We start from the raw sequence: 21,911 nt of genomic DNA on the forward strand, positions 1-21,911 counted from the left end.
TCTATACCACCCAGTAGCAAAGGTTCTCTAGGTGGTTTAGAAGTAAAAAATAATAATAATTAAAACCATAAGATACAAAAAAATTAACTTGTAAACATGAAATCTAAAACAGAATTAAACCAGCCATGGAATTTAAAAAAACACAACAGAGAATGACATGAGTACAAAGCAATTGAAAAACACTGAAAGGTTGTTGTTTTTTTACGATGGAAAGGTCTGGGGAAACGAAATGTTCTTCACCTCATGCTGGGGGGAAAAAGCATTGGAGGAGCAACCACAGACATGACCCTCCCTCTGCAGCTTATTTGCTAGGAGTTCTCAGAGGCAAAAATCCTCTGAGGAGACACTCTGGATCCCTCTTTCCATATGTGTAATGTGAATTCTGACCTCAGAGTTAAGTGACCCTTGCTGCATATTTGTGTGGATTGCAAATGGGCATTCAGATCAGCAATGCCCCCGTTTTAAAGTCCTTAAACCCCATGAATTCCTGTATCTCTCTGGTTCCTCTCTACTACCCCTGCCCTTGTTCCTTGGTTCTCCTGACAATGGGGATGACATGAATGGATAAACGTAGCATTCCGAGTGTGGTCTTGCTGGTGCCAGACCAATGTTCTTTGGCCTGTATTCAATATCTGTATTTATGCAATGGGGAATTCCATTTATTTGCAACCTACTTCTGCTAAAAAGTTCACAGTTGGAGCATGAACACTCCGGAAGAAAAATTAACACTGGTTTCTGTTAGCACTGCATATTGTAGCTTTAGCAATGGATGTGCCCGCCCTGCTCCTTCTTTTATGTGTGTAAGCATTCATGTAAAGTTCCTAGTGGCATAGGGTTAGGGCATCGTTTTTTTGAGCAATAGTGAAAACAAGCAATACAATCCACTCAGGAAAGGCAACACACACACACACACACACACACACACACACACACACACACACCATAGCTGTCAACTTCCCCCTTTTTTAAGGGAAATTCCCTTATTCCGAATAGGATTCCTTGCAAGAAAAGGGAAAAGTTGACAGCTATGACACTGACACACACACACTATATTATTTGCCTCTTCTCCTGCCCTTTAAAACATTGTTCCAGAATCTGGTACCTAGATAAGCCTTCTTTGAAGACTGAAGGATTCCAGATTGCAATTTCAGATATGTGCTTGAGGAACCTGAAGATTGTTCCTGGGAAAGTGTGTGTTTAATTGAGCTCCTTCAGTCTTTCCATCATTGTGTTTTGATTTTTGGATCTGGCATCCCCCACTTATTTATTTTCCACACCATCTTTTTTTAAAAAACAAACAAACAAACTTTGTTTTGCAGGACTATAACTCAGTGGTGCAGCTGATAAGGCCCTAGGTTCAATCAGTCACCAGTCAGAAAAGCCCATGTTGGGTTTGATGGACCAGTGGTCTTACTATAAAGCAGCTGCTTGCGTTCATATATATGCTTGGAAAATATTTAATAGGGTCAGTTCTGGAGTTGCTTCTAATACATGTTTGGTTATGTGCATTTTTCAGACAGAAGCTCCCCTTTCTGTTGGCGAATTATCATATTTTAGAATTAACTTTTTTACAGAGCTCTTTTCATGGCTTAGGACCCTCGTACCTACAGGGCTGCCTCTCCCGGTATGCCCCACGGAGGACCTTAAGGTCCATAAATAGCAACACCCTAGTGGTCCCGGGCCCTAAGGAAGTTAGATTAGCCTCAACCAGAGCCAGGGCCTTTTCAACACTGGCTCCGGCTTGGTGGAACGTGCTGTCTCATGAGACCAGCGCCCTGCAGGATCTGATTTCTTTCCACAGGGCCTGTAAGACAGAGTTGTTCCGCCTGGCCTTTGGCTTGGAGCCAATTTGATTCCCTCCCCGTCTTTCTTTTTCCTTTCTCCTCCTATGATGAGGCTGCATTTTAATATTTTAATATTTTAATGTTATATTTTAATCTTGTTTTTAAGTTGTATTCACTCCACTTGTTTTTTTTATTGCTTGTTAGCCGCCCTGAGCCTGGCCTTGGCTGGGGAGGGCGAGGTATAAATAAAAATTATTATTATTATTATTATTATTTTGTCCTTGTCGTTAAGACATGCTGTTCTTTCCCAAAGGCAGGTCTCCTTGGCTTTTCTTGCATCTTAACATAAAGAAAATATAGGGCCTTGTGGCACAGCCTCCCACCATGCTGGCGCAAATATTTGGGGCAACCACCTTACCAAAACAGCACAGTCAAAGAGGGCCAGTGCCAAGCACTTGAATCAACTGTTGATCTGAACAGTCTACTTGCACATAATTTCTGTGATTCTGACAACTCTCACCCACCTGAGGAGGTTTCTAGAAAACAGGAGGTACCAGGCCTAAAATGGGAAACCACACGCCTCAGGAAGTGCTTAAAACAGACCTGCAAATAGGCATTTACCTGTGCCAAGTATGAATTTCTCCTTAGGCAACCAAATGTTAATCCAGAGTCTTTTCTTTAAAACATCCATGCAGCTTTTCTACAGCATAAACCTTTTTAAAATACAAGAAATCCACTTCACATATTCTATCCAGTTCTCTTATGATCATTTAGTATTTCACCATGAATTAATCTGTTAATACTTTTACCTTCGTACTTGCAGAAGCTGCCATTGAATTATTTTCCACAGCTGAGATACTTCCCCCATAATCACGAAAAGCAGCTTTCTGGTTTTAACTCCTCTTCTTGGAATTTGGAAGGTTGAAGGAGCTATAGGAGGAAGCAGACTGGAAAATGCTGGAGGGAGAAGTTTATTCCCAGGCTCCCTGTTCCAAGACGTGTTGTGGTTACTCTGGTTTGGCCCCATTAATTGAAAGTGGCTTCCAGATCTGAGCTTAGCAAGCATTGCCAAATTAAGAAGGCATGGAGAACAGAGAAGACCACCTTCCACCGCAAAGCCCAGCTGCGAACAGTCCTTTGGAGTAAAATGTGAATTGCCACCCAAACCTAAGCATGTTTGCATGGAAGTAAGTCTTACTGAGTTCAGTGGAGCTCATTTCTGAGTAAACGTGATTAGAATTGCAGTGTTATCTCTATGCATGTTTATTCTGAAATAAGCCCCGCTGTGTTGAACAGGGCTTATTCCACTGTAAACCAAAGGCCTGGGACAAGCCTCGTTGAGCACAGCTGGACCTGTCTTTCAAGTCAGCATATTTAGGATTGAGCCGCCTATGTCAGTTTGGGTAAAAAGGGGTGTGTGCTTTACATTCAGGCTGTAAAGGAAAGAAGGGAGAGAATTTCTTATTTGAAGTTACCTCAAAGCAGAGGTGCTAGACGTCTCTTTCCTCACCAGTCCCAGAGCAACTGTTCTTTTGCCAACAACTTGTAAGGGTATGAAATTAAAGGATTTGTTTTAATTTGTAAGGGGCTGTATTTAATTTTAAAAACCTATATGAGCAGGCAGGCAGGCTGTTTGAAATTGTGGGTTGGTAATTGTCGCGGGCTTGCTTGCAAGGCTGGACCAGAAATAATTGCTGTGCAATCTTCTTGGGAAGCCAGATGGAGGTAACAGCCAGCCGTTCCACCTGAGGCTGCAGAAGAAAACGCAGCTGATCCTGGGATCTGTAGCTTGTTAAGGGTGCTTACTTCACAGAGCTACAGTTCCCGGCACCCTTTACAAGTTATATTTCTTAGGATTCTCCATGAATGTTAAAATGATGTAGCAACACTTTAATGGTATGGTGTACATGTGACCTAAGTCACATTGGGAACTGCCTTAGCTGAAAAGTAACTTGCAAATGCATACTAAGTTAGTTCTTGGTATGAGCTTTCGTGTGCATGCACACTTCTTCAGATACACAGCTTTCATGCACACGAAAGCTCATACCAAGAACTAACTTAGTTGGTCTTTAAGGTGCTACTGGAAGGAATTTTTAAATTTTTTTGACTATGGCAGACCAACACGGCTACCTATCTGTAATTGCAAATGCATAGAATGCATTATTATGGCTAGACCCCAAAACCTTGTGACTGTTTTGACAGTGAAGGCACAGCAGAGGAAATGCTCTAGGAGGTCAAATTGTCTCCGTGCGCTTCAGGTATAAGTGGAAAGGCAGCTGAAACAAAAGAGTAAGCAGAAGAAAACAGAACAGTGAAAGTTGAGGAAATTAAGAAAACACTGAGCAGAGTAGAGGGAAGAAAGGAGGAGGGGTGTCACTGTCGTATGGTGAGCCAAGGACAAGAAAGCTTGGTTCACAGAATGGAAAGCACCTATGATCAGAAGGGTCCCTAACTCCCTAGAGATTTAGGGATCCACAACATGGGCCATGAAGTTAGTAAGGGAATGTGCTTCAGTTCTCATAGGATAATTTTGCCAGCCCTTGTAAACACCTCTGAGGAGGAAAAGAAGTGGCAGCTCAGACAAAGGGAGTCTGATCCATCTGACAGCTTCCCAATGCTCTCTTCTGTCCTCAAAGTTCCCTGCCTGAGAAGAAAAGTAAAATAACAGTTCAGAGTCATCCAGTGGTGAAACCACAGTTCCAAGGCAGAACATTTCTTCTTTAAAAGCTTTCTTTCTTGCTTGTTCAGTAACTAAATCAGGCAGCTCCATTTATCCTGCCAGGCTGTTTTGTCCATGCATGCCCACCTGCCCTACACCTGATGTCAGGTGAGGGGCAGGTAAAGGTGGGGCTTGGTTGAAAGGGGCTTTGCAGGCACAATCGGCTGGCTGAAGTGCTGTGCTCAGCAAACCCAAAACCTCTGGGGCAGTGCTTCCCATGCACCCAACAATCAGCTGATTGTCAGGAACTTGGGAAGTACAGCACTTCTGCAAGCTTCATTCGGAAAGAAAAAAAAGTTCTGTGTTTTATGTGGCGCACTCCTCTCTCAGAAGGAAGCAGGTTGTATTCAGAGTGCTTCTCCAAGCACTTTGAATACAAGCTGCTTTCTCTGCAGAGGGACAAATGCTCCAGTTTTAGAAACATCTTCAGCTGATGGTCCATTAAAAGGGAGCCTCTTTGAAGGCACACTAAATCCTTATCTTCCAATGTGGTTGCTCTAGCAGAGAAATCAGCATCTGCAGCAACCTCCTTTGAACTTTGCCTCTTGTCAGTCACCTGATGTCATGACACCCTGTGACCAACAAGTGGGTGGCTCCTCCCACCCATCAGTTGGTCTGCAGTGGGTGAGGGAGATAAGAATCCAGCTGCCCATTGCTAGTGTAGTTGGTCCTGAGCTAAATGGACCAGTGATCTGACTCAGTGTAATGCAGCTTCTTAAGTTCTTGTGCTCCACCTTGGTTAGGGGAATACATCTACTAATGGTCCATTCCTTAACTGGTGTTTGCATGGCCCGTCAAGTAGCTTAAGAGGAGAACAAAGGTTGGGAAGCAGGCACACAGAATCATGGACCGTCAAAAAGCATGAAAGACTCCATGTAGCAATGAGCAGTAAAGAGGTCCTGTGGTGGTCTTCTGGTCTCCAGCATGCAAATACTCTTTTGAAGCTTTAGGATTTCATGTAGCAGTGGTTCGCTTACTCAGTTTTGCCACATCTATCCCCATACCACAATGCCTGCCCCAAAACTTCAGAGTAATATGGGGCCATTGGATATCCACAAAGCTATAAAGTACCCCACAGAAGAGCACAAAATGGGTGGCTGTGTAACATAGGGCAGCTCTCCTGTGATTCTGGCAAAACCAGGCTCTGCCTGCCTGCCTGCGCCATTTCCTTGTAAGTGTAAAGGTAGAATGTTGTGTATCAAGAAGTAATTGCTCATGCAATCACTTTATATAGCCCGGGTTAGTAGTAGTAGCAGTAGCAGTAGTAGTAATAGTAATAAAACAACACTTCTATTATTTATATGTTGCCCATCTGACTGGGTTGCCCCAGCCACTCTGGGTGGCTTCCAACAATTATAAAACCACAGTAAAACATCAAACAATAAAAACTTGCCTTCACTTCTTTATTTGTCTCCAGTGTAAGGATGCCACAGTATAAGCCTTTTATCAGTCTTGGCCGTCAATCATTTTGCCTTCATGAATCTTAAAGGTGGGGGGGGGCGTGTCCCTCTATTTTTGTGATTCCAATGCATCCTTGCATCACACATCTGGAAAAACCAGATAATTCTGCGGTCTAAACCTACTCTGCCTCCATGCCTCACCTAGCAAAGGGTGTATGGAGAGAAGGAGTGGCAAATGTGGTGAGGCTTCCTTATCTCTACAGTCACCCCTTGTCATTATAAATCAGTTGCAACCACCTCTGTGCTGCTTGCATTCCAACTAGGCAATGGAAGCAACTCATCTTCTCTCTCACCCTGCTCTACAAAGCTGCCAGGGCTCTCAAAAGCTTCTCAGTGGCTGCAGCAGAGGCAGTTTAGGCAGAGGTCTGGCTAGCTGGAGCTAACCCTCTTGTTACTTAGTCACATCAAAAGTTCAGTATAACCAAGTTGCAGGATTTGAGCGCAAGAGCACTCTTCCCCTGCTGTTAATTAATTAAACAGGCACACACACATGTATAGTGGGTTGCCTAAGGCTTCCTGGAAACACTTGGCTGGAACTCTGTAAAGGGGCCACTCATGTATAAGCCCCATTAAAACTGTGTGTGAATAACATGGCAGGATTACACCTTAAGTGTCCAAGCAGGGATTTCAAACACATACTAATTTAACATCATAGCTGTTCTGCCATGCCAACTGTTCCATGTGGGAAAGGCCCTTATAACTGCTCTTTGTTTTGTAAAGCACTGGCAAATAAGGGAGGACAAAGATGCTGTTAGGTGCCTTCGCGAATCACTGCCAAAGTTCAGGCGGTTATTTGGCCACAAAGCAGGCTTTGGCAAGGAACATGGAAATACAGTGTGTTACACTACCACTGCTGGACTTACAAAGGCCAGTGTCTACGGCAGCTTTCTGCTCTGATAAGGTCCTTAAGCCTTTCTTCAGCAGAACGGCTGCATGCTCAAAATGTGTGGGTTTGCACCAAGAGTCTGGAATCATTGTCCTATTTCGTTTCTTTTAGCTTGGAAACATCCCAAGATCTCCAAAGTGGAACTAAAATACCCAGAAGAGTTCATTTGTTTCAACAAGTGGCCTAAACGTGGCTTTCTCCCTTCTATGGCCAGTTTGGCTGACATTTAATCCATGCAAGGCTGGGAGCTTGGTTTCTGCATTGGAAACTAGTAAATGTCATTCGCACAGATTTACACATTCAGTAGACTGAGGCAGCTTTCATCTGCAAAGTGTCAAAGTTCAATGGATGCCAAGTCTGGGGGGAGGGGGACGAGGAATGGTTTCTGCTGTCTTCATACATTTTGCCTACATCAACTGGATCTGTTTTCTCCTTTGCTCACAGGAAAGGGGTGTGTGTGTTTATGTGTTGCTATATACAGTTGTGCATTTCGGTCCTGTTTGTGGGTTGCTACTTGCAGTTAATCTGGGAGTGTTTATACAGTGTAGTCCCTATGCATATTAATTCCAAAGGAAATCCCACTCTGTTGCATGGCGCATGCTCTCAAGTATTTAGGACTTTCAGTGTTACGTTCTGTGGTTAGCACTGCAGATTGCAAAGAACATAAGTATCGCAGAAAACAGGAGTCCTGTGTCAGGCTCTTTCCACTGGTAGGGTCTAGTTCAACTTGCTCTGTACCTTGATGCTATTTCAATCATTTCACCGGCAGCAGCCAATTAAAAGCACATTGAAATGATGGAAGGGCTCAGGGTAGGTTAAGCTAGTTGTGGGAGTGAGGGAGGGTAGAAAAGCTCAATGCAGACCTGCAGATTTTGTTACAACAGCCTGTTACTCTTTGTAATGTGAAGGGGAAGGCAAGTGAAATCCCTGCAATGGAATAGAGAAAGAAAATAATATAGATGAAGCCCAGAGGAAATCTCTTCAGCACAGGGAAACCTTCTGCTACGTGAACACTGGATTGTAAAGGTTCTATGAAAGTACAATTACTGCCCAATTAAAGAAAACTTAATCAATTGATTCAACAAATTGAATAATGTATAAATTTGCTCAGGCAATTTGTTTTAAAGATTTAAACTTTTTTATCACCTTGTTTTATGGGGGGATACATGCTTGGTTTTGGAGGCACCATCTTAGGCTATATTCCCTTCTCTGTGAAAGTGAAGGGAGAGTACCTCTTCCAGTGTGGACCTAGCCAATTTTAGGGGAGTGGACTCAGGTTTTGCTATCTGAGCACAATGCGTTATCAGGAAATCGTTTGTTAGGTAAGCGTTCGCTGAATGAGTCAACGATTTCCATCAATTTCTGTGGTAAAAATTCTGTGTTCCCGGCTATGGAATTTTGACCCCAAAGTGATGAAGAAACTCAAGAAAACCCTCTGAAACTTTGCAGAAGGGAAACAAGGAATGTCCATTGTCTCACTCCCCCTCCCCCCAATGATTTCTGGTGAAACGGCTGCACACACCGGCAAAACACAAAAAAGTGAGACTTGTTTAAGGTTGCTTATTTGTTTACAGGCAGGTCTGGCTATTTGGATATCTGAATCTGCAGTGCGTATAGTGAGGTTTGGGTACTAATTGCTCTTGTTTGGATAAGTGAATTTTCATATAATGAACATTTGGATAGTGGGGCCTGTGTATATATTAAAATGTGTTGGGGAAGTCTTTTCAGTTGATTTAAAACTAGGGCAGGGAACTTGTAGCTCCCCCAGATGTTGCTGACCTATAATTTTCTAGCATCCCTGACTGTTCACCATGCTAGCTTAGCCTGATGGGAGTTAGATACCAACAATATCTGGAAGGCCACGTATTCTCCGCACTGAGTCAAAAGGTGTTTTTTTAAAAAAAACTAACTGATTAATTAATTAAAGGTTACAGTCCTGATTAAAAGAACAGAGCTCTGGTCAACACATTCTCTTACTGGAGGCGAAAGAAGGGAGCAGGCCGGTCCCACACACCATAGTGGATTTCTGGCAAAACAATTGGCTATGGCCTCTGCTTCTTCCATATTTTCTTTCCCTTGTGGGCTGGCAGTTGGAAGTGTGTGGATAATTAGTACTCAGGAGGGGCTGGATGTGGCCAGTTGTTGACACCTCAAGAATACCGTCAAACAGAGGTGGTCAAAATGCTGTGAACTAATCTCATGGAAAGTTGTATCTGGGTGAAAATGGAACATGGTAAGGGACACATTACAGTTCTGCCGACCCAGAATTTGTGAGGTGATTCGCTCTTGAATTAAAACTGTTGAACAGTTAATAAGAACTGTAGAACAACTATGCCCAAATTGCTATTGCAGATTTTAAGATGCCTTTCTACCCTAATGGGGGAACCAGTTACTATTTATTTCAATGGGAGAATAAGCCAGGGGGGAGAGGAGGAAATTCTTAAAGCAGATTCCTGCAGTTTATTTTTTTTCTCTTATTAGCTTTTCATCTCCACAATAGCCTACGAAAAGAGTTCTCCAAAGCCTAATTATAATAAATTCGTGGATGACTCATGCTGACCACATTCGCAATTCCTCTTCTCCCCACAGAAATCTTGGATAGTCCCACAGCACATTATTATTTTCCCTGATAATTTTCTCAGAACTGCAAGCTTCCTTGGCGCACGTTAAGGCACACATTTTGATTTAATATTTCTGTAGAACCCCATCTGATTTAGAAGTTTTAGGCAGCTAGCAGTAAAAGCAGGACGAAAAAACCAAAACCCATCAAATATTCAACACGCCGAACAGGACTACATGTGAGGGGAGATAGGGTACTAGCAGAAACAGCATTCCCATGTTTAGCTCTTTCTCCTCAATCTAGTATGTGGTAGCACACTTGCCATTTGTAATTATGCCATGGTGCTGTTAACAGATTGTAGGCCTCAAGGCAGGGGGCCCCAGTTGCTCTTAGCACTTTTGAAGTAGTTGGTTCTCATGTACCTTTCCATCTTTCACACAGACATGCTCACATCATTCCTGTCCCCCCCAACAATTCCCTCCCCCTAAGCTACTTTTCCATTCTAGGGGAATTTTTCGTCACTTTCCCACCCAGATCTGTAGCCAGGCTGGGGCAAATGGGTACCCAGCCACCCGTGATCTGTGCTTTACCTCTGCTGTCTCCTCCACACCATTTTTTTTGGAGGGGGGGAATTGTCTTTTTAATTTGTGACAATGACAGCCTCCATCTAAAGCAGTGTTTCCCAAACTTGGGTTCTCCAGCTGTTTTGGGACTACAACTCCCATCATCTCTAGCTAGAAAGACCAGTGGTTAGGGATGATGGGAATTGTAGTCCTGAAACAGCTGGAGGCCCAAGTTTGGGAAACCCTGATCCAAAGCATGACAGCTTGTTTTAAAAACAGGAGCAATTTAAGAACGGACTCAAAAAAATCGGTGAACAAGGCAGGGTACATGTATAACAGAAGCTCAGCTGGAAGAGCCCCCCCCCCCCCAAAGTCAGCCCAGCAGCCATGAAGGGGGGGGGGAATCAAATTAATTTCCACAGTTGGATTCCAATCACCTAGCCCTAGAAAGGACAGTAGGACAACAAGAATGGGTGCCCCCCCCCCAGCATTTCAGCACCATATTGGTTTGCCCCTTTGTTACTGAAAGGATCATCACAAGGATAGGAGTGGAATTGGGATTGTTGCCTGAGTGAAGTAAAAGCAGGGTGGTAACAAAAGAAGGAATGGTCCAGTGACACCCCTGCCCTGGGAATTTATTTGAGAATTTCTACATCCCTGTGTGCAATATCTCTCAGGCTGTATCTACAGCATATTTTTACAGCGCTGTTGAATCCCTTTAGCAATCATGACTCCCCCCCCCCAAAAAAAAAGAATCCTGGGAATTCTATAGTTAGTTAAGGGTGTGGAGAGTTTTTAGGAGACCCCTATTCCCCTCACATAACTACAATTCCCAAGTTCCGTGGGAGGAGAGATGGATTGTTAAACTACTCTGGAAATTGTGAGAATCGGGGTCTCCCAACAACTCTTGGCCCCCTTAACAAACTACAGTTTCCCAGGATTATTATTTGGGGGGGGGGGGACCACAACAGTTAAAAGCGGTTTAGTAGTGCTTTAATTGTATGGTGCAGATGTGGACTCATTCTCAAAGGCCATAGGTGGGGAAGTTACACTTTTGGGACAATATTCAGTCTTCAGTATCTGTAAAAAAGTTTTGTGTTCATTTGTTCAATTTGTATCCTGCCCCTTTCTCTCTGAAGGGTGCCCAGGGCAGTCAGCAGCACAAAACCCAAAATAAAACAACATCCAGTATGCAGTAATTAAAATGCCCTAAAACTCCTAAACGCACCTATCCCCTGCCGAAAGCCTGGACAAATAGCAAAACATAACCATTTCCAGAAGGGTAGCTGTGTTAGCCTGTTGCAGCAAAAACAACATCAGCTGCATCTGATGAAGCAGGACTCTGGTTCATGAAAACTAAGCCATAATAAATGTGTTAGCCTTTAAGGTGCCACAAGGCATTTTGTTATATAAAAATGGATGTCAGATGGCTGGGATCAGAAAGCCCTCTTCCCAGGGAACTGCTGTGAATCGATATCTAAGCCCTGTTTTGACTCAATGGAAGCCATCTTCATTTATTCGTCACCATAGATTGCAGTTTACAGAATAATACAAGCAAATAATAGGTTCTCTGCACCTTAAAACCCCAAATTTTGACAGTGGAGAAGGCAATGATTTTGTTTTTTTCCAATAATCATTTTTTATTTTGTCTTGAACTGAAATGGCATTAGCCTTTCACTTTTGTTTTTTATCGTCCTGTATGACTGATGAGATTTATCCTTGCACTCTCCATTAATGGTGGGGTTTAAAAATTTAATTTTCTGTCCATCATTTTTTTTTTCTTTCTTCTTAGGTTTTGTGCAATGGCCCAGGGACATGCGTTCCCATATGCGCATCTGCCCTCCTGCTCAGGATGCTGGGGATAAAAAGCGTAACCATTGTATATGTCGAGAGCATCTGCCGCGTGGAAAACCTGTCTCTGTCCGGGAAGATCCTTTACCACTTCTCAGATTATTTCATCGTCCAGTGGCCTGCACTCAAAGAAAAGTATCCCAAGTCTCTCTATCTTGGGCGAATCGTGTGACAAGAAAGGACAAGCTCAATGTGTTTTAGTACCAACGCTGATGGTTTTTTCCAACCGGTCCTTCATAAGTTTACACAAGTCGAGCAAGACTCATTAGTGTATTTCTAAAACCCAAAGTGGACCGTATGTGTGTACTGCCCAGTATCGCATAGCTGGACGCCACAAGATTATGCTTCTCCTTCCAGTTGCCGTCAGGAACTCAACTCTACCTCTATTGCGTCACTTTGGTTTCCAGGACTGACGTCCTTCATCCTCATCTCTTAAAAAAGCCCCTTTCTGATGAGTCAGAGAATAAGGTAAATGGAGTAATATGGCATGGGGGAAAGAATATTAGTTTGTGATGAAATTGCACAGCAGAGTGGGTTATTTATGCAGTGTCCATCAAGGTGCATGGCACTGTAAAAAACAGTAGGGGGGAAAAGTCTCCCCCTTCCCCAGCTTTCATTGGATATAAGTATTTATTTCAATTTTCTTTGTTTTGGTTTTCCTTTTTTACTTTATGTTTTGTATGCACACACATACATATACACACATGCTTCATATACGTATAAAACATGAAACTGACGTTTGATGTTGGCTTATCCCTAAGGTACCACCTAGGAATCATGGAAGTAGGGCTGGTCCCCCACAATCATCTCATTCCCAATCACATAATAATGTTTTATTCACCTACTGTCACAAGTTTTTCCCCAGTCACTAAAGGCAAGGATGTTGGCTGGTGCTCTAGTCTATTGCAATGAGATCCTGTTGAGATTTTATATGGAGAATTCCAACTGATAAGATACTGGCCTTGGTCAGATGTTGACATTCCACGTTTCCTTCTGCCCTCTTTTCCATGTGGAACAAGTAAGAACTGGAATGGGCTGTATTTATTTGCACACAGTTTCTCCCTGACCTGTTCACTCTACCCGTTACCCACCTTCTGGTGTAAGACTATGTGGTGTGTTGGGATCTTGAGGTCTGTCCTCAAAGGCCATTCGGGGCAGTGGCTTTAGAGCCATAGCTGCACTGAGCGGTTGCTTAAACATGCCCCTTAAATTATAAGAAACATAATCTTGTTCTGGTACCACAGCCCTTGTTTCCTGTATGCAAGCAGCAAAATCCCTAGTGAATATTTTGTGCATAAAGGAAACGGTCGTATTAACTTGGCCTGAGGACAGTTTTCGTTCTGCAGTCTTTCCAAAAAAGAAACCCCATAGCATTAAATCCAGTATCATTTTTCCTTTAGGCCTCTCAAAAGTTGGCCCTGTGTTCTGAAGTAAGCTTTCTAAAGCATTGTGTTTAATTGTTAAGATAAATAAAGAGGTAGCGGATGTCACAAGCAGATGAACAGCATGTGCACGAGGGAGACAGATTTTTTTCCAAGCCGAGCGTTAAATCTTTTAACAGTGTTGAATTACAGGGAGGAAACTGTCATTAGGAAGCAGTGAAACTCTTTAGCCCACTTTGCAGCCCCATGTGGGGATAACGAGCGTTAATGATGCCAAAAAAAGGTAAAATGTCACTTTCTCAGTGAACTTATAGTATAGTATATGTAGGTTTTGTATGTTTAAAAGTTCAAGACATGTTTAGTTAGCGCGTGAAGCCATTCCCTCCCTTAAATGGGAAATGGCATTTAATATCAAACACTGTTAGAAAATAGATATTGTGGGAGACTAGATTTTGCTGTCTGTTGCAGCCTTTTTCACCCATCTGGCAAATCATAACTATATATGTTGTTCTGTATATAAAGCAATGTAAACACATCTGTCATCTGCATATACTGAGTCACATCGATGAACAAATTTTGGCTGGAGAAACATATACATTGAAGAGAGTAACAGAAAAGTGAGAAAGGTCCACATAATGCACAAACGAAACACGAGGAAGCCAAACAGTAATCCTATACATCACTGCAAGAGAGTGATAGTTTTTACTTTCTATAGTAACTGTGACTTTTGATCATTTTTTTCTAGAGGGGTGTTAAAATATGGAGAGGGATAGTTTTGATACAAAGAAGTGAAGGTGCCTGTGGTTTGCAAACTGTTCAGATGAGTAGGTTTTTAAAAATAAAAATAAAAACCTGTTTCTCTATAAGTAATCATCTTTATGCTGCCATGTTGATACATGGGTTGATAAGGAAAATAACCTTTATCAGAAGGTGCTCTTCAGTTTGGCCAAAAGGTGTGCTTCAATTAATATCCCATGAAGCCTTGTTCACATTTTGGGAACACTCTGTTTTCGTTTCGGAGGAATTAGCATCTACATGAAGCTACTAGAAGACATCATCTGGTGATTTGGAGCATGGCGCCACCAACATGCTGGTTCCACCCAGCTCCGTATCTCCATTCCATCAGAAAGGCTGTGCAGGTGCTGGACCTGTGTCTGGATTCTGATGAACTAGATGAGGACCAGTAAACTGATGTTGAATTCTGAGAAGATTGAGATGTTATGGGTCAGCCATTCCCAAGTTCAGGAGTTAGGAATATGGCCTGCCCTGGGTTGGGTAAAACTCCCACTGAAAGAGTAGCTATGTAACTTGGCAATTCTCATCAATTCCAAGCTGTCACTGGGGCCCAAAGTGACTATGGTGATAAGGAGCACTGATGCCCAGCTCTGGATGTTTCACCAGCTACCACTGTTCCTGGACCAAGATAGTCTAACCTTGATTATCTATGTTCCAATAATCTGTATAGGCCACTACAGGTATCCTTGAAAATAGTCCAGAAGCTGCAGCTTGATGCAAAATCCCACTGAAAGAGCAGTGAGAAGGAATCTTATCGCCTGATCTTCACTGCATTGGCTGCCAGTGAACTACCACACACAGTTCAAAGTGCTAGTGTACAAAACCATGAACAACTTGTCACCCAAATAATCGAAGGAGCACCTTCCTCAGTACAGTGGTACCTCAGGTTACATACGCTTCAGGTTACAGACTCCGCTAAGTAGTACCTCGGGTTAAGAACTTTGCTTCAGGATGAGAACAGAAATCGCACGACGGCAGCGGGAGGCCCGATTAGCTAAAGTGGTACCTCAGGTTAAGAATGGACCTCCAGAACGAATTAAGTTCTTAACCCGAGGTTAGCTAAAATGTATAAGACAAATAATAAATGTTGGAAATGTAAAGAAAAAGAAGGAACATTTTATCATATGTGGTGGGAATGTAAAAAAGTAAAGAACCTCTGGGAAATGATATATAATGAGATGAAAAAGATGTTGAAATATACTTTTTTTAAAAAACCAGAAGCATTTTTACTTGGTATTATAGGTCAGGACATTAATAGGCAAGATGTTAAATTGTTTTTATATGCAACAACTGCAGCAAGAGTATTGTTAGCCCAGAAATGGAAACAAGAAGAAATTCTGACGAAAGAAGAATGGCAGATGAAATTAATGGACTATGCAGAATTGGACAAAATGACAGGAAGGATTCGAAACCTGCGGGACCAGAGATTTACAGAAGATTGGAAGAAGTATATGAATTATTTGAAGAGTAACTGTAATCAACAAATTACGCTGGTAGGACTACAGGAAGTTTTGTAAGGAGAAAGATACGAAGTGTTACAAAGTAGAAAAAGATAGAGATATTGGTTATGAGTTTGAAATGTAATAGGGAAGATAAGAAATGCATGTTGAGAGAGTAGATTGGAAAATTTTCAGACAGGATTGATGGAAGTCAAAAATTTGAATAAGATGTAAAAGTATATTTAATTATTGTTGAAAATGATGTTAAAAAAACTAATAAAAATTATATATTTTTTTAAAGTTCTTAACCCGAGGTACCACTGTACTTTCTAATCTGGACTTTATGATCAATGGGAAAGGCCCTGCTCATGGTTCCATCAGTATTGGCAGCAAGGAAGATGGTCACACAAGACAGCATTCTCAGGGACAGCACCTTGCCTATGGAACAAGCTGGTTTTCTCCTGCTCTGGAGGGTAGGACTTGAACCAATGGCTTCAAGTTACAAGAAAGGAGATTCTCAGTAAACATCAAGAAGAACTTTCTGACAGTAAGAGCCGTTTGACAGTGGAGCAGTCTCCCTTGGAAGGTTGTGGACTTTCCTTCCTTGGAGGGGGTTTTTAAACAGAGGTTGGATGGCCATCTGTCATGAATGCTTTAGCTGAGATTCCTGCATTGCAGGGGGTTGGACTAGATGACCCTTGGGATCCCTCCCAACTCTACAATTCTATGCTTCTATGAACCTCCTCCTGGGTGAAATCAGGTTGTCCTCCACTCTGGGCAGAATTTGGAAGCTCACATATTTGACTAGGCCTTGGAGGTTTAACTGGTGTTATGGAGCTTTTAGCTGCTGCTGTTTTTATTGATGAGAACCTGTTAGTTCATTTAATGGTTTTGTGAAGAATGCATTGTTTTATGCTGTTAGCCACTCTGTGCTTCATTGTATGATGAAGGGCAGGATATAAAAATGTGAAATATGTTTTTTTAAAGAAATTAACAAATATTCCCATCCAGTGTGGACACATAGACCTCAGCTTTCCTTACTGTGGAAAACAGTGTTTGGTTTCTAGTGCATTTTTATCCTTTGGCTTAGGTGTGAAATAAATCAAATACCCAAAAGTAACCTTGTGTACTGGTTTAGCTGCTGCAGAGCCATTAATGTGTTTAATGGCTTCTACATGGAACCTAAAGGGATAAAACGCTTTCTTGGGAAGAATTCTGTGCAAAATGTATGGCTCAGCACTTAATATCCTTGGGAATGACCTGACCCTGGCTTCGACTTATGTGTGCTAGCTTTTGGCCTAGTAACTCAAATGGGGGTTATATTATCAGGACTTCCTGCAGCCTTGCAAATTGTTTCGGTAAATAAAGGAAGATGTACTTACTGCCTGTTATGGCTAAAACTCTTTTCGTTCCCTGGGAATATTTATTGCACGGTCCTTATAGATTTTTGTGTCACTCAATTTGTTCTGTAATCTAAAAGATGCTGCTGCAGTGCATTTGCTTACATGTGGAACAACTCCCATAGCTCAGTGTTAATAGAAAACATAGGTGGTTGGAGGACTCTGGATCAGTCCCCCACATTTCCAGTTGAAGCAGCGATGGGGAAGCTGTGGTCCTCCATATGTTGTTGGACTCTTAATTCCCATCAGCCCCAACCAGCTGATGATGAGAGTTGTAAGCTGACAACATCTGGAGGGCCAAAGATTCTCTATCCCTGAGTTGAAGGATTTCAGCAAGACAGTGGTGAGACACACTTGCTCTAACAGTAAAGACCTATATACTAAACCAGACCATTTGTTCCATTAATGCTAGATACAACTAAAGCAGATTATCACCACCATCATCATCATATAATTTATATCCTCACCTTTTAAGGTGAAAAATCAGTTAATTGGTTTTCATGTATCCTAACTAACTAACTAACTAACTAACTAGATTTTTAAAAATCCATCAGTTAAGAACAGTCTCAGCTACTAAACAGGATAAGCCTTTTAAACATCAGTAAAGGCCTAAATAAGCAAGCCTAGGTTTTTAACAAGCATTTAAAACATCCAAGCAATGAAGTATCCTGAATCTCTTGAGGGTTTCCAGAGGGTTGGTGCAAAAACTGAAAAAGCCCATTTCCACGATGTTTCCAGAGGACAATTCATGGGGCCATAGTATAGCCAGCGGGGTCTTCTCCTAAAAATGCGAGAAATGGCTGTGGTACAGAAGCATTTGTGGGCAAGAAAATAGGAGCTGGGTAGTTAACCCTTCCCTTGCCTGCTGCTTTTCCTCTTCAACTCCACCCTTCTCCAGCCCTCTATTTTCTCTCCATTTGCTGGGCAGGAAGGGGGGAAAGGGAGGCAGCCAAGTGGAGAGGTTGCAGAGGAGACGCTGGGACCCATGAAAGCTTTCCCCTTGCAAATGCCACTCCCCTGCTTCCCACCCTGCTTTGCACATTGGTGCCTCATTGTCAGCAAACAATCAGTTGGGAATCCCTGTCAGTTTTCAATGCATAACATAGTTGTTGTTGTTTTTCCAAAGTGGGGAGGGACATGACATTAAAAACTCAAGTAGGCCATCCTTAGCAACTTTGAGGCAGGGTGGTAGAGAGATAAAGCTGATATAGGTGTCAGATGCGTTAGTTAGGGTAGGGCAGCAGCAAAGAATGCTGCAGCATATGTTTTGCAATTTCTTTAATGGTGTTCTGACAGTCTGGGTATATTAAAAGGCAACCCTAGTAGGGCTGCCCAGGGCAAGATGCATGTTTCTGTTGAGTTTTTTAATTTGCAAAGTCAAAGTCTTTACTTTGATCTGCACTGCAGTTTCATAGGCAGGTGTCAACCCTGCTGCCCTGCCTGCAACCTTTTTGCAGGGTTTTTTGGAAGCCACTCCTGGCTTGTTTAGACTTGTTTAGCTTGTTTTCAAAAGTTATCTGGTGTCAACACATTAACAGACTCTGGAACAGATGGATCTCGCCTAACGTTGGGAAAACATCTCATCGCCAGTGGAACAAGGAAGATCCATTAGTGGAACAGGCTGTTTCGTACAGCAACCAAAAGCCAAGGCCAAAGCACATTCTGAAGTCAAATCTGGTGCAAATGCCTCAATCGACCATAACCTTGAGAGAGGAAAGATCTTTATATATATATATATATATACATATATCATACCACATTACAACTTTAACAAATTTTCTCATTTTTGGACTTCCTTCAGCCTCTCTGACAATCGCCCGAATTAAACTTTTTGATTACACATTTCCTAAATTTGCTATTGCCTTTTAGCACACCCTTCCACACCTGTTTTTCTTTCTTACAATATTTCTTAGATTTTTACAGAGCTTCTTTAAATGCCACTAACGTTATTTCATTATCACTTATACATTCCCAATATTCCACTAGCTTTCTCCAGTCCTCAATAAACTTTTGATCTCACAGATATCTGATCTTCCCTGTCAACTTATCAAGTTCTGCATAGTCCATCAGCTTCGTTCTCCACTCCTCCAATGTTGGTACTTGTTCCTGTTTCCATTTCTGGGCCAGTAATATTCTTGCCGCTGTTACTGCATATTGGAAAAGTTTACAATCCTTTCTATTTATTTCATTTCCTATAATTCCTAGAAGAAAGGCCTCTGGTTTCTTAACAAATGTATATTTCAACATTTTCTTCAATTCATTATATATCAATTCCCAGAAGCTCTTCACCTTCTTACATTCCCACCACATATGGTAAAAAGTGCCATCCTTTTCTTTACATTTCCAACATTTCTTACATGTTTTATACATTTTTGCAAGTTTTACCAGTGTAATATACCATCTATACATCATTTTCATGACATTTTGAGAGAGGAAAGATCTTAACCTAACACTAAATTGTTAACAATGGATGAGACAGCCTACTTACTGCCTGCATAACAAAGCACAGGTCGGCTTCAGGCCTTGGCACATTAGAAGAAATATATTGATTTTAAATTTCTTTTATTGCTTCTTTCATCTCTTGCATTGCATTTCACTGTATTACAATGAGTGCAAATGGAATGCAAATTGTAATACAATAAAATGCAATGTAAGTGCGGGGGGAGCAATGAAAATGCAATTTTAAAAAATCATACAGTGTCTATCACAGCGCAATACAATTGCTACAAAAAATTAGGAACCATAGGTCTACCAAACAGACCAGCTAGGTGTTACAGTGCTTTGTCCTTCTGCCAGGACGTTTGGAATGATTTTACACAGTAAATGTGCAGCCTTTTCCCACCTAGTTCTCTGTATGGCTCCCACTTTACCTCCCACAACAGGCAACACACCTTGGGAGTACAGATCAAGTCAGGAAATGCCACCTGGCCTGACTGTGGAGTTTTCTTCTCTGCCATGCTCATCAAAGAGGATATGTAGCGTCAGCAACAACTTGCGAAAGAAAAAAGTATTCCCAGCAGGATGCTCACTCCCGTGAACCTGCTGCTCAGTTCTTCTCTTGTTTGCAGCTGCACTCAGGAAGTGATACCGCCAGGAGACCTCACTTGCAGGCACTGAAAGAAGCTTTGATAATGCAGCAGACATAGGTTGCTTATTCTGGGCCTCTTCTTCTTTTCCTTAATGGAAACTTCACATGTGCAAAGATCTCTTGTCTTCCATAATAGCTCCTTCCGAGCCCCATAGAGAAAAGATGCTTCAAAGTAATGGATCATGAAACGTCATCTCAAACCAATTCTTCTGTCTTCAGGATATTCCTGTTGTGTTCGTAGCTAAGTAATAGAGCAGGTTCCAGCAAAAAGTGCCAACAAGATTGGATTCCCCCACCCCAATTCTCTGCTAACTTGAAAAGTTGTTTCAGAGAGTATGGTTTGGTAAAGGCATCTTAATGCAACAAATGCATTTTGGATATTTTGTTTTAGTCTGTTCATTCAGGACTAGCCACGAGTCTTTGCACAATCATTCTTTCTTTTACATTTCTCCTTTATGCAAGATTAATTATTCCATATCCCCCCTTTAAAGCTTCCAAAAAATATGATGAAGTAAATTATCTGCTGGATTTAATGAAATAAAAAACTGAAAACATTTCAATGAGGAATATAAATGCAAAGAATATTTGCATCCAAGGACTGAATTTAGTTCTTCACAAATATGACTCTTACTTGCAAGTATCTGAAGAAGTGTGCATACACACAAAAGCTTATATTCGGAACAAACTTCGTTGGTCTCTAAGGTGCTATTGGACAATTTTTTTATTTTATTTTTTATTTTGACTGTGTCAGACCAACACAGCTACCTACCTGAATTGCAAGTATCTGTCTATGTGACACGCCAAGACTCTTCACATTATGAAAACAATGTACACAATTATGAGTTTCCAGATCTGACAATGCCTGGAATCTCTGTTAAAACTAACAATTTACACTGGCTGAAACCTGGTTTCAGAAGATCTCTTTTAAAAAGTATTGAAATGGTAATCTGAAGGCTATTAGGTGGAGAAATAGCTTATTCCCCATCAAATTTGACCAAAGCAAAGAATTACAGAAAGTGAGTCAAGCAAAACTATTTTCATCAACAGGTGAAAGTAGAATCGAAGATGCTGCCTGACCCCTATAAAAACCCATAGGTTAGACTGGTTCATTGATTATAACCATTAGAAAGATCTGCCGTTCTTAAATGCAGACCATCTTGATCAGCACAGAAGAAGCTGGCCTGACAAGTTTCAGGCAGTGAATATAGAATTTTCACGTTTTACTCTCTGATTAGGCTGAGAAATAGTGACTGCCCCAAGATAACCCAGTGATCTTAAAGTAAGAATTTGAACCCAGGTCTCTTTATCTAACTTCTGCATGCCAGCTGCTGCTGCATCTACATGGCATAAAATGGAGTCTTAAATGATGGGCATGTGATAAACAAGCGCCTGGAGTCTTTCTGTACAGACAGCGGGACTGCAAGTGAAGCAAAACTAGGTTGAGCTAGGGCAGGAAAAGCTTGAGAATTGTAGCATATTAGACCCACTTGCCTCTCACACTGCCTTTGACACATTCTGAGTGAACTCCCACCCCTCCTTGCTCTGCTCTAAATGCCCTAATAAAATTGTGAAGGGAGTGCATGCCTTTTAGGTGATAGATGCATTCCTGTGGCAGTATCATAGGCACCCATTGCTTGCTTTGTGCTTCTGACACTTAAGAGAATCAATTGATTAAATGACGGCTGGAAGGGGCATTTTTAAAGAAACATTTCAGCAGCTTGATTTAGTTTAATCATTAACCCATTTAATCAATTTCAGGCGCTTATTCCTTTCCCCAGCAGAGCCATTTCTCTATACCCATAAGCTGCAACCTAATTTAATTTATCTCCCATGGGGGATAGTGGGGGAAAAAAGACTCTGCTTTGACAGTTCTTTAATTGGAATAGTGTTCACATTCTACTTTGTACATACCCATATTTTGTTTCTATATGCATTAAAGAATAAGCAAATATGTGTGGTTAAAAGCTTGTAGGCTGGAGCAATA

At 41.7% G+C, this 21,911-nt stretch overlaps 1 protein-coding gene across 5 annotated transcripts in view; it reads left to right on the forward strand.

The window, feature by feature from the left end:
• The window catches only part of ALG14 (ALG14 UDP-N-acetylglucosaminyltransferase subunit), a 63,925-nt gene that overhangs the window by 36,807 nt on the left and 5,207 nt on the right, over window positions 1-21,911 (forward strand). For 3 of the 5 annotated variants that reach the window (XM_083743599.1, XM_083743596.1, XM_083743600.1), the window contains 2 exons: window positions 11,765-15,054; window positions 15,754-16,839. In XM_083743599.1, coding sequence (XP_083599725.1) covers window positions 11,765-11,995 — 231 coding nt within the window. In that variant the 3' untranslated portion in view covers window positions 11,996-15,054; window positions 15,754-16,839. Of the gene's footprint in view, window positions 1-11,764; window positions 15,055-15,753; window positions 16,840-21,911 lie in introns of those variants that run through there. The other 2 variants (XM_083743597.1, XM_083743598.1) reach the window with 2 other exon arrangements.

Source organism: Podarcis gaigeae (genome assembly GCF_964106915.1).
Source record: "Podarcis gaigeae genome assembly, chromosome: 6".
NCBI lineage: Eukaryota > Metazoa > Chordata > Lepidosauria > Squamata > Lacertidae > Podarcis > Podarcis gaigeae.